Below are 13,166 nucleotides of genomic sequence, written 5' to 3' on the forward strand. Positions count from 1 at the left end.
ATAAAACTATTTTTAATTGAGTTCAAGTTATATTTCTTTTAGATTTTAAACTTGGAGAATTTAAGTCACCTGGAGCTGTGTAAAATTATTGTGCTTAAATGTTTCTTAGAAATATCTTCACTGCTCACCAGCCTAAATTCAAGTATCAAATTACATAAAGATTTATTTCTAATTCTTCCAAAGAAATCTCAAGTAAGCTATTTATTCTGTCTCATTTCACTTTTAATATTCAAAGTAAAATTAGCAGTTACATTTATTAAATAATAAGCTTCAGATGTAAAGATCAAAGGAATCTAAATATGCTTTCTCATAAATATTGAAATAGACAGTATAGACACATTGGGAAGAACATGGAGGACCCTCCAGGAGCTTGCCTCCTAAAAGTAAGAGTAAGCAAAACAGGCTCTCATCATTCTCTGTATTTTGCTTCTCTAGGAAATGTCAGGGTTGGGTACAAGAGAAGAAAGAGTGGCAAGACAAGTGATAGTAGAAGTGAAAGGAGAATAGGAAAGAGAAGGTTGAGAGACAGAAAAAAATAGAACTTTACCTGGGGAAACATGTTTTTCTGATCCATTGCCCATTTTCTGATCCATTCTCATCCTTTAAAAAGGTAGTAATTTCTTCTTAACAACTCAGAATTTTAGTACAGAGTCCATTCGTTTATACTCTTGTAGTTCTTTTTGGTTTTCCAGAAAAAGGAAAAAGAAAAGGAAGAACCCCATGTTTTTAGTGCTCCCCACTTTACATATCTGACTTCCATACAGTAGTCTTATTCTGCTTTTACCACTCCCCATAGTTAAACAATATTTCATCATCTACTAACTCCTAAAACATGTTTTTTGAAGAAAAACTAAATATCAACATTTTATTATTACAATGATTAGCAGCATGCTTTACACTGATTTTTAAACAAAAACCAGTCTTTATGGTCAGTAGAAATTTGTGAAATACCAGCATATTATTTTAGCTGCCACTAATGAGAGTCTTTATGTGTAACAGAAAAAACCTGCTCGAAGAAGATATGAATCATATGGGATGCATTCAGATGATGATGCCAACAGCGATGCATCCAGTGCTTGTTCAGAACGCTCCTATAGCTCTCGGAATGGTAGTATTCCTACATACATGAGGCAGACAGAAGATGTGGCAGAAGTCCTCAACAGATGTGCTAGCTCCAACTGGTCAGAAAGAAAAGAAGGCCTCCTGGGTCTGCAGAACTTACTAAAAAATCAGAGAACACTAAGGTGAGTTATATTGTCTTTAAAATAATTGTCCTGTCTGGTTAGCACTTTTTGACTTGACTTTTTCATAACACTTTAAAGATACTGGTACGGGCTCATACGTGTCCTGAATTCAGAAGGTGGCATCAAAATATTTTCCCAAGCCTTAATCCTTTAGGACCATCTATACTATTGTTACTTTTAAAAGTTTTAATTAACTTGCTCTGTTTAAAGAAACATTCTAAAAGGAAACTTTTTATTCACAAATAGATGTTAAATGAAAAATGTTATTTTTTAATGAAAATAAATAATAAAATATGCATAATATTAAAGCTGACTCATTATTAAAATTCATTCCTGATAAGTTTTTCAGTGAGATGAAAGAATATTTATGCTCATTTGGAAATGAAGGTATATTCTTGGTGTTTGTGTAATATTTGAATCTTGGTGTAATATGAAATGGATTTGGAGTGAATTTCTCTAAGAACAGAAGTTTAGGGACATCCCTGGTGGTCCAGTGGTTAAGACTCCACGCTTCCACTGCAGTGGGTGCGGGTTTGATCCCTGGCTGGGGAACTAATATCCCCCATACTGTGTGGTGTGGCCAAAAAATAAATAAAGTTAAAAAAAAAAGTTTATATTGGTTTTTAGTTGGGTTTGATTCGGTTTCCTTTCTTAATGGCTTGCTTGCTTTTCCTCTCTAAATTCTTTATCTTTTAAAATTTATTTTATTTATCTTATTTTCATCTGCGTTGGGTCTTTGTTGCTGTGCGTGGACTTTCTCTAGTTGTGGCAAGAGGGGGCTACTCTTTGTTGCGGTGCACGGGCTTCTCATCGCGGTAGCTTCTCTTGTCATGGAGCACGGGCTCTAGGCACGCAGGCTTCAGTAGTTGTGGCACGCAGGCTCAGTAGTTGTGGCACACGGGCTTCGTTGCTCTGCGGAATGTGGGGTCTTCCCGGGCCAGGGCTTGAACCCGTGTCCCCTGCATTGGCAGGCGGATTCTTAACCACTGCGCCACCAGGGAAGCCCCTCTTTATTGTTTTTTATATGTGTAATGTTTTAAATCTCTATGATCTATCCCTTTAAGAACATAGTTTCAGAAAATTCATAAGTTTGAGTGTGGTGGAAAATAGCGGGCCACTTCCTGACTTGATACCTGAAATCAGAGTTTGATTTACTAGCTGAGTGTTTATTTTAGGAAGTATTAGAACTATATAATTTAAAATAAGTGTTTATCTATATACTTCCTAATATATTTTAATGCTTTCATATCACAGTTCATGAATCACTACAATAAATCATCATACTGTTGTTCCCAACCCTATCAAGTTTAGATTAGTATTAGGTTCAGTATATCATTTTAAATGGCAAGGAAATAGTCATAGTTTAGAAAGATTTTAGCCCTCAGGTGGCAAAATTTAAGAAAACATCATAGCATTTAAAGGGATAAGATTCATGTGCTGGGAATGTCATCTGTATACTTTCCTCTGTTGTGCTACATTAATAAGGTACAGTTTTATTTCTTTTCATATAACTTTCAACCTTTAAAATAGTGTCTGTTACTACAGAATTATTGTTGCATTTGATAAATTTTTATTTAGCCCTGACTAGTAAATCCCACTAATTTCTCATTTAGGAGGGATGATTTTAGCTTTTTTTTTTTTTTTTTTAAGAAGCCCAGGGCTTCCCTGGTGGCGCAGTGGTTGAGAGTCCGCCTGCCGATGCAGGGGACACGGGTTCGTGCCCTGGTCTGGGAAGATCCCACATGCCGTGGAGAGGCTAGGCCCATGAGCCATGGCCGCTGAGCCTGCGTGTCCAGAGCCTGTGCTCTGCAACGGGAGAGGCCACGGCAGTGAGAGGCCCGCATACCGCAAAAAAAAAAAAAAGAAGCCCAGTTATATGTAAGGTCACTTTTTTTTTTTTAGGCTGTGTTCGGTCTTTGTTGCTGCACGCTGCTTTCTCTAGTTATGGCGAGCGGGGGCTACTCTTCATTGCAGTGTGCGGGCTTCTCACTGGTGGTGGCTTCTGTTGTGGCAGAGCACGGGCTCTAGGCGAGCGGGCTTCAGTAGTTGTGGCACACGGGCTTAATTGCTCTGCGACATGTGGGATGTTCCCAGACCAGGGCTCACACCTGTGTCCCTTGCATTGGTAGGTGGATTCTTAACCACTGCGCCACCAGGGAAGTCCCTGTAAGGTCACTTTTAAATGACTTCTTCCTACAGCAAGATATTAATTCCACTTTATTATTTTGACAGTCGAGTTGAACTGAAAAGATTATGTGAAATTTTCACAAGAATGTTTGCTGATCCTCATGGCAAGGTATGTTTTAGTATTTAAGATTACTCCTGTAAGGTGTCATTATTGTATTGCCCCAAAAAAGAAGTGAATAATAACAAAAAACTATAAGCCATTTTTGTTTTGTTATTGCTCTAAAATGGCAATGATCTTTTCAAACATAATTGAAATTGAGTATTTGATATCATACTTAATTTAGAAATTGCTCTCTAGTAACTGTTTAAGCTTCTCCAAAGAGAGATTATCTGAGACTATAAACTGAAGAATATATAGTAACATGCAAAACTCTTATACACTTAGGGTGAGTATTTGAATTTCTAAAAACATTTTACTATTTGTAAAGGAAATAATTGGGGTAAGTTGAAAAAAGTTGCTAACTTTTTATTCAGTTTCCTTCTCTATTAACATAAATATATTCTTAAAAGAGCAATTTTGTAGAAAAGAATTGCCATTAAATAACAAAAAGCACAAAATATGGCTTCACCCATGGTTTGTTAGTAATATAAAAGAAGCATTTCATATATTGAAATAGTTCATAAAAATCTTCAGAACTTTGTTCAGTTTTTAATGCGGATTAAAATGTATTTAAGTACTTATGCATAGTCTGCATGTATACTGTGAAATTTTGCTTTAAAATGTAAAATTTTGTTGTAAAATGGACTCATTTATTCTGTTTTCAGCAGTGTGTTTGACAATGGTGAAACTTTATTCAGTATCTTCCTTTAGGACACCAGGTGTCTACATGAGAGTTTCTAACCTAAGTGAGAGAGAGATGTGGAAGGGAAATCATAAGAAAGATATTAACAAATTTCACTTTATTGTTTTTTTAATTGTCTTCACTTTATTGTTGCACATGTCATTTCCCCCTCATTTTTTTTCTATTTTCAATATTTTCGTTACTTGTGACACTACTTAAAGATACTAAAATCCTACTCTATACATAAACTGAAATCCAGTTAAGAATTATAAATTGCTTGTACTTTAACTGCTAAAGATTATCCTTTTATCAGAAGGTATATTTACTTTATCCAAGAATGCAAGGTCCCATTAAAGACAAAGATTAAAGTACACTAAGTTTACAACTTTCAAACTGAGCATGTAGATAACCATACCATTTTATACTGATATTACTACCACTAATTACAGCTGCAAGAATTGCTTTAATGGAAAATTTTCTGTAAATCCTGAACAAATTAGCTGTTGACATTTTTTGTTAGCAGTATGAGCCAAAGGACAAGACAATTATGATCTGGGTGGACCTATTTTATTAAATGATGTTTTAATTAATAATCTCTACAACTTTTAAAAATAGAGTTTTAAAACATCTTCAAAAGTAATAAAGTTCATCTCTACTAGAAGGTATGAGAGTGTAAGGCTAGATTATTTCTTGAAGTCACAGTTTTTTATTTTTTGTTAGGACAATAATGCAATTTAGTTGGATCCTAGGATTTGCACAGTAATAAAGAGAAACACTTTTTTAAAAAGTCTCTTGAAGAAAAAATTTTTTAAATAAAGTGAATGTTAAAATTAAAAAAAAAAGTCTCTTGAAGATCAAGTAGGAAAACCAGGTTTGATGTTGGTGAAAGCACAGATGTTTGGCCTCCCTTAGTAGATGTAGAGAACCAGCCACAATCCTTCCGAGAGTTTTCGGGAAGAAGACTTTTTTTTTCTGTGGGATTTTATAACAACATACAATTCTTATTGATCCATCGGCTTTGTTTGTTTGTTTTTGTTTTTTTTTGGTTAGTTCAGTGAATACACATGTAAATGGAAGATTTTATTTAATTCGTTTTTGTTCAGCTTTTGTTTGGTGATTGTCCATCAGAGACTCTGCCAGTAATGTAATTCATTAAGAATAAACTGGATATATCACCATACTGTGCTGAGTTAAAAATATCAGGGTTTGATTTGAGCTTTTGCATCATATCCTTATATTATTAAAATAGCATATATCCCCCCCTTTTTAATTTTATAAAGTACTAACAGTCCAATCATTAGGATCAAGCAGCTGTTTTTGATGCTTTCTTTTCTTTCCAAGTAAAATTTTGTTCTCTATCAAGAGTCGGCCTTTTTTGTTTGTTTGTTTTTCCCTATAAAGGGCCAGGTAGTAAATATTTGTAGCTTTGTGGACCATAATGATCTCTGTCACAACTACTGAACTCTGCCATTATAGCACAGAGGTACCTATAGACAATATCTAAACAAATGACCATGGCTGGGTTGCCATAAAACTTTACTTATGAACATTGAAATTTTTATTTTCATAAAATTTTCATGTGTCATGAAATAGCCTTTTCTTTTGATTTTTTTAAAAAACCATTTTAAAATGTAAAACCATTCTTAGCTCTGAGACCATAGTTTCCCTACGCCTGTTCTATACAGTCAACTCTGGTCATTGACACTAAAACAGAATATGTTCAAGAACCTCTGCTCATGCTCATGCCACTGGTTGAAGGTTAAGCCTGTTGAAGGGAAACAATGTACTGGCCCCTGCTGGGTTAAATCAGCCCTGTTATTCCTGTATATTGTGCCATTCTCCATTTCTGATCTGTGATTTTTGTCTAAAAGCCCAGTGCTGCCTTGCCTTTTCCTCTAGTTTTTTTCTTCTGTCCTCCACAGAGACTGTGTCAGATAGTCTTTCCTCAGAACTCCAGCCCTGTTCACCTCTCCACCCATCTCATGCCCCAAGCATATGTCCTGGCCTCTTAGCTTACCAAGAAAATAGAAGCCATCCAGCAGAAACTCCATTTCCTATCTCCAAACTAGCAAAGTTAACTGCACATAAGCCCATTCTTTCCACCTTTTCTTCTATGGAAATGGCAGGAGGTCTTACCTTGAAACTGTTGGTAGCCACATAAACATGTACTCTGCTTTTTGCTAACATGGTCTCATCTGCTTGGTCTTCCAGGAATTTTTCATAAATTTCAGTTTGCTGTTTGACATCCCTTTTTATTTTTCAACCTTGTTGTGAGTTTATCCGGCATATCTTTTCTGACACTTTAAGGAAAGGGATGTGGGAGAGGTGGAAGAGGGGTGTTTTCTGTTGTGCCTGATCCAGTCTTCCTCACAGTAGACACCCTCTCTTTTCAGACACTTATCTCTCTGCTTGTTTTACTTACGTTTGGTGCTGCTTAGAGCATTGCCTTAGGCCCTCCTTTTTCACTCTGTACCTTATCTGAAGTTTAAGTCACCCACTTTATCCTAATGACTCTCATATGGTTCTTCCAGCCCACATTGTTCTCCTGCACTTACTTAGTTACATGCCTTTTGCTCATCTTAAACCTCAAAACTACTTTTCCTCCTGCATTGCTTTATCTCATTAGATGAAACCACTATCCTCTCATTGCTCAAGTGAAGAATTTGGGCATTATTCTAGAAATTTACTCAGTCGTAATTGATTCAACCTTCTAAACATTTCCATTCTCAGTGCTAATTCAGGGCACAATCATCTTTGGCCAGCTGCACCTCCTCCCCACCTCCTATCCCTAAATTCTCTTCCACACTGCATCTTTGAATAACCTTTCTAAAAGGTAAATCTTCTCTACTAACTTAAAACCCTTCAGTGACTACTCATGACCCTCAAGAAAATATTCAAACAAAGCCTATCATTTTTTCTTGTCATTCCCTTCTCACTCTCAACCCAGCCTGGAAACTACGTTCATTTCCCCAAATGTGCCACGTGCTTTTCCTCATAGCCTCGAAATAGGCCATCAAAGAGACTTCTCTTTTCTTCCTCAAGTGTGGGTTAGCTCTCCACTCTGAATTGGAATCACTTATCTGTAACCTTAACTATCCTGAAACTCACAGGGCAGAAATCGTCTGAAGCCTTGCCCCCAGAATGGGCTGTAGTGTTGAGGAGACACCTCATACTATGAGGTTGGTTGGGTGGGTTTTCCCATGCCCTTTTAAGTTGAAGTCAACTTAAAGCTGTGTTAACAGCTTCTGAATAGTAGCTGGCTTCCATGTTAACTGAAAGCTGTCCTTACTTCTCCCCAACATGATTGAGACCACCTGCTGTCCCCAACAGGTTACTTAGAGAACCAGGGTGTGAGCAGCAGCCCCATCTCCTTTCATCTAGGATCACCTCCAACCCCCAGAATGTTTCTCTTATATGTGTTAGAGTAAGCATCTGAGTCCAGCTGAAATATCAGGTGAGCTCCAATACACATCCCAGAAAGGAAGGGCTAGAAAAGAGCTTCTATTTCAACTTCTGAATACAGTTGAAATAGATGCTGGGTTTATTCCTGGGACAGGAGTAATGTGGTTGGTAAATAGTTTACAAGCTGAAATTATTTGATGTCCGTAACTTGATAAATAAACTTTTTTTTTTAATTATTTATTTATTTATTTATTTATGGCTGTGTTGGGTCTTCGTTTCTGTGCAAGGACCTTCACCAGTTGTGGCAAGCGGGGGCCACTCTTCATCGCAGTGCGCGGGCCTGTCACTATCGCGGCCTCTCTTGCTGCGGAGCACAGGCTCCAGACGCGCAGGCTCAGTAATTGTGGATCACGGGCCCAGTTGCTCTGTGGCATGTGGGATCTTCCCAGACCAGGGCTTGAACCCGTGTTCCCTGCATTGGCAGGCGGACTCTCAACCACTGCGCCACCAGGGAAGCCCCGATAAATAAACTTTTTAAACTTTCAGATACTACTCATACACTCACAGTGTATGACTCTGTAAAGCCTCTAAATATTTTTCTAAGAGAGACAGTACAACACAGTGATAACAACTATCGGTAGTGGAGCTAGATTGCTTGGGTTCAAATTCTGCCTCCATCACTTATTAGCAGTGTGTGCCTTGGTTTCTTAATCTGTAAAATAGAGTTAATAAGATTGCGATGATGATTAAATGAGTTAATATATGTAAAGCCCTTACAACACACCAAGCACTATATAAGTTTTTAAAAAATAAATAAGTTTGAAAAATTAAGGAATTCAGGGCAGATTTTTATTTTGATTGCTCTAGACCCAATTTTTCCTTCAAATGTAAGGAGTGTCAGATGCCAAAAGCTATCCCCTGTGATTCTGACATTTGACTCTGAAGGACCTACTTGAGAAGAGCCACCTTCACTAAAGTGCATGGTTTGATTTCACATTTTATGGTCTGTGTAGTCCTACCTCTTGAAGTCTTGAACAGCTAGGGTAGGAATTCAATCAGTGGCTACTAAAATGCAACACAGTTGAGTGCCCTGCTTAGAAGGACATATCTGGTCTCCTGAAGAGTGTCTGCAGTCTTAGGATCAGGAGACCAAAACATACACCTTACCTGGGGAAAATTAAAAGTCGTGGTATAGTTACTTTTTACCTCCAAACAATAGTGATTATTCCAAGCCTTCACAGAAATAACTTAACTTGTGAATGCATTGCTTCTGAAGAGGAAAAAAAAGATAAAAGAAAAATTCTAGATACTGTGCTTTAGAAGCAAATGTTTGCACTGTACAGAAATTTTGGCAGGTGTCTGTTAGTCTTAGATTTTTTCCAGAAGTGGAGCCTCAAGGATAGTAGGGTCTGGAAAAAAAGGGAGTTTTTGTTTGTTTTTTGTTTTTAAATTTCCTTGACAAGAAGGTGAGAGAGAAGTATAGGAAAATCACATACTCTTCTCCCATACTATTCATTTAACTCTTGTTTTAAAAACTATTTTGAGTTTATCGTAAAACTTTGAAAAACATTTGTCACTTTTATTTTCTAAGTGTTTTTCTTCCATACAGGAACTTGGCATTGATGGCGACTAATTTGTGTGTTTTTCTTTTTTTTCTTTTTTTCCTTTTGCATGCTGTCCCCTGTGTTGGAACTCTCAATAGAGAGTAAGTTGGTTCAATATTTGTTGGAAACCTAACTTTACTGCATGACTGTGAAATTAACCCTTTTTCTCTGTTTTCTCTCCCGAAGAGTTCATGCAGTGTTGGAACCTTTGCAATCCACGAAATGCTATTTGCAGTTATGCAAACTGTCATTCTGTTTGGAGATGTGCTTTTTAATCTACTAATTAATCTAATTTGATTATGTTCTTCCGTTCTATATTTGATGACTGGCACACCTAAGATATAAGAGGTTAAGAAAAGGCTGCCTCAATTGTAATAGCTCAAATCTTATAATTTTCCAATAAACTACAGTTATAAATTGATTCCATTGAAGGTTGGTTTCATTGAGTTATTAAAAAAATAATTCCCAAGCTTCACAATTAATTTTTTTAATTGAATTCCAACCTCGACATATGCGCTTTCTAATAGTCTATTAATGGCATTCCACAAAAGCAAACAAGGCTGTTTAAGGAGCAGTGATTCTCAGCTTTCTCTTCTGAAATCAAATTTTTAGCCCTAGTGCTATATTAATATGTCCACTTTCCTCTTTCTCCTTTAATCATAGATAAGGAAATGGGAGAATATCAACATCTGACAGTGAACTCTCTGTGATAGGGCAGTCAAGTAAGAAATTTTATGCAAAATTTCCAATGTATATTTTGGATGGATATATATATATGCATATATTTATCATTTAGTAAGTACCATTGATAAGATATAAGTATTTTGAAAAATGATAGTATAATTCTATATATAAAGTACCGTAAGTAACATGTCTACATTTTTATTCAGTTATACTCACATTTTATCTAATCAAAAGAAATTTCTACTTTTGATTAGAGACTCAGAGAAGTCTTTTTTAAGAAAATAACAATTCAGATCTTGACAGGAACATAAACTTTGGATTATGTCAGGATGAGAAGAAAGGGCCTCCCCGGCATGACTAGCCTGAGTCCAGAGAACTGGGAGATGTCAGAAAGACTATAGGAAAGAAAAAGAAAATCTTGGCTGCCATGAAAGGAAGGTCTTACATATCTTCCCTTGCATTGAGAAAAAGGGTTGGCTACCAATTGCAGGGTAAGGTTTATTTACTTACGAGAAAATTCTTACTCTTTAAGGAACTTTTCCTGCACATTCATTGAACAACTTTTTAATTTGGTCCTCAGCCTCTGATAACTTTAGGCTTCATTCTAATTGGTGATACAAGACTAAAAAATATATAGTCTTTTTTCTCAAATGTTATGTATTCCAGATGGGAAGATGATATAAATTCAGAAAAAGTGAAATATTGGCTGGGTCTTGAGTGGTAAGCTTCGTAGGAAGTCATGTACTTTGTGTAAATAGGAGGATTAGGGAGTGTGGTAGAAAATGCGGAGTGTGTGTGAGATGTGTTCAGGGACAAAGAATTTATGTTGCCATATGGTCCAGCCTGAGTCTGGAGAGTTAGAGCTTCGTCTAAGCCTTGAAGACATTATTCTATAGACAGTGAAGGGACGTGAAAGGATTTTGTTTCTATCAAAAGAGTGATGTCACAATCTGATGATGAGAAAGAAGTATGAGTTGGCCTGCCGTCTGTTTTGTAAATAAAGTTTTATTGGAACACAGCTGTGCTCACTTGTTTGCATACTGTCTATGGCTGTGCTACGATGACAGAGCTGAGTAGTTGTGACATACACTATATGACCTGCAAAGCCTAGGATATTTACTTTCTGGCCTGTTGCAGAAATCCAGACTTGAGGTCAGAAAGAATTGGTGCCTACGATGATGTTGTGATCAACAGATTTGAGGAAGGCCAAAAGTGAGAGTTATTCTAGAGGTTATTGTGGGGCCTAGTAGGCTAGGACAGAGAGGCCCTGTCAAGGAAGTCATACTTTCGGTGAAAAGAGAATCAGGATGAAGACTGGCTCTTACATCTCTCCTTATTCAGGGTGCAAAAGGAAAATGCCTGGTAAAAAGAGTGAAAGAAGGAAGGGAGATAATAAGAGGAAAAACAGTGTCAAGCTACAGAATGGCTAAGCATACTAAGCTAATGAAAAAGCTATTACATTTCACGATTAGAAGATAATTGATGGGTGCAATAGGATGGAAATTGAAGGAGAAATTCTTTTTTTTTTTTTTTTTTTTTTTTTTTTTTGCGGTACGCGGGCCTCTCACCGTTGTGGCCTCTCCCGTTGCGGAGCACAGGCTCCCGATGCGCAGGCTCAGCGGCCATGGCTCACGGGCCCAGCCGCTCCGCGGCATATGGGATTCTCCCAGACCGGGGCACGAACCCGTATCCCCTGCATCGGCAGGCGGACTCTCAACCACTGCGCCACCAGGGAGGCCCTGAAGGAGAAATTCTTGAGACAGTGTCTTCTGCATCTGTAAACAAAGAATTTAGGTTGAGAATAAAAGAGTAAAGATAGAGGAGACCATACTTTAAAGAACAAGAATATAGAAAGCAAGATTAGTCTTAACAGAGGAATAAAATTGGCTCTTCCTTGGAGAAACGATTATGAGAAGGATAGCTATAGAGGAAATCAAAGTGAGGGAAAAGTCAGTGGAGAATTTTATTATGAATGACAGTAAAGTAGATGAGGTAAGTTGTCTAGTAACAGAGCAGATGGAACACAACTAAACACCAAATGACTTAGCCATTGATTAGCTGTGGAAACCTTGGAAAGTCACTTAATTTTCTAGTTCTCAGTTTCCTGAGAACCAGATAAAATGGGAGGGTTGACTTGGGCATTCTAATGTCTGTGATTTTCAAAGTGGATTTTGGCATAGAGAAAGCTTAAAGTTGGAATCTTCAGGAAAATAGGCAAGAGTTGAAACAATAAGAGTGAAAGTGAACCAAAGAATTAGAGTGTTATACTGGTAAACACGTTTGAGAGGGGCCAGGAAGCCCTGATTTGTAATGTTCGTTATAAATTCTAAGGTGTAAATATTCCCACATGACTGATTTCAAGCCACCAACCAGCTCACAAAATTCCTGAATATTTAACATTTGACTTTCTAGGCAGATACTGACTGACTCCAGGACATCACTTGACAGATTTGCCAGGTACCAATAAGAGTGAGTACTAGATTAGACACATGCACTTGTCACAGAGCAGGTCTAGTGAAGTTCCTCCGCAGCGTTCAAGCCCTGAGGAGGGAGCCAGAGAGTTTCAGTGAAGCTGTGGGCCATGGGTTGTGGGTGGGGTTAGGACCGGAGTTAATGGATCTGCATTGTGAATAAGAACAATGTTGAAGCAGGTACTTACTGCCTGGGGGTCAGAGGTAACAGAAAATTCAAAGTAGTCATAGTTTCTGCTTTTACAGATAGTATCTTGAGCAAGTAGCTAAAGTGTACTTTTTCTAACTCAGATTCAAATGTTGAAAAGCTTAGTTATAATTCTGATAGATAAAAATCCTTCATTTCTAACATAAGAAAAAAAAGGAGTTCATGTATAACTATATAAAGGAAATTCAAGAAATAAAATATATATTGAGAACAAAACTCTAATTTTCAAATTAGCGTAGTTACTTTGGGCTTAACTTTTGAAACCATAGTTTTTATAATCCATTGTGATTATAAATTATCTCATATAATACAACATGGCTGACGTTGTCTTAAGAGCTTTTCCCTCTTTACCTAGAAATAAATTTTCCTGTATGATATTGAATTTATTGAGGAGATATAACCTTACCGTATGTCACTTTTCCTAAGTTTTGTTTTGTTTTATTTAATTTTTTGACTGTGCCGCGCGGCATGTGGGATCTTAGTTCCCCGACCAGGGATCGAACCCCTGCCCCCTGCAGTAGAAGCGTGGAGTCTTAACCACTGGACCACCAGGGAAGTCCCCATAAGTTTTTTTTTTTTTTTTT

The 13,166-nt window shown here is 37.2% G+C and overlaps 1 protein-coding gene across 4 annotated transcripts in view; it reads left to right on the plus strand.

The window, feature by feature from the left end:
* Nucleotides 1-13,166, plus strand: part of CLASP2 (cytoplasmic linker associated protein 2) — a 189,340-nt gene that overhangs the window by 140,108 nt on the left and 36,066 nt on the right. For all 4 annotated transcript variants that reach the window (XM_082637540.1, XM_082637539.1, XM_082637537.1 and 1 more), the window contains 2 exons: nucleotides 1,000-1,244; nucleotides 3,477-3,540. In XM_082637540.1, the coding sequence (XP_082493666.1) occupies nucleotides 1,000-1,244; nucleotides 3,477-3,540 (309 nt within the window). The remainder of the gene's footprint in view (nucleotides 1-999; nucleotides 1,245-3,476; nucleotides 3,541-13,166) is intronic.

Source organism: Mesoplodon mirus (genome assembly GCF_964341445.2).
Source record: "Mesoplodon mirus genome assembly, chromosome: 12".
In the NCBI taxonomy this organism is placed as follows: Eukaryota; Metazoa; Chordata; class Mammalia; order Artiodactyla; family Ziphiidae; genus Mesoplodon; species Mesoplodon mirus.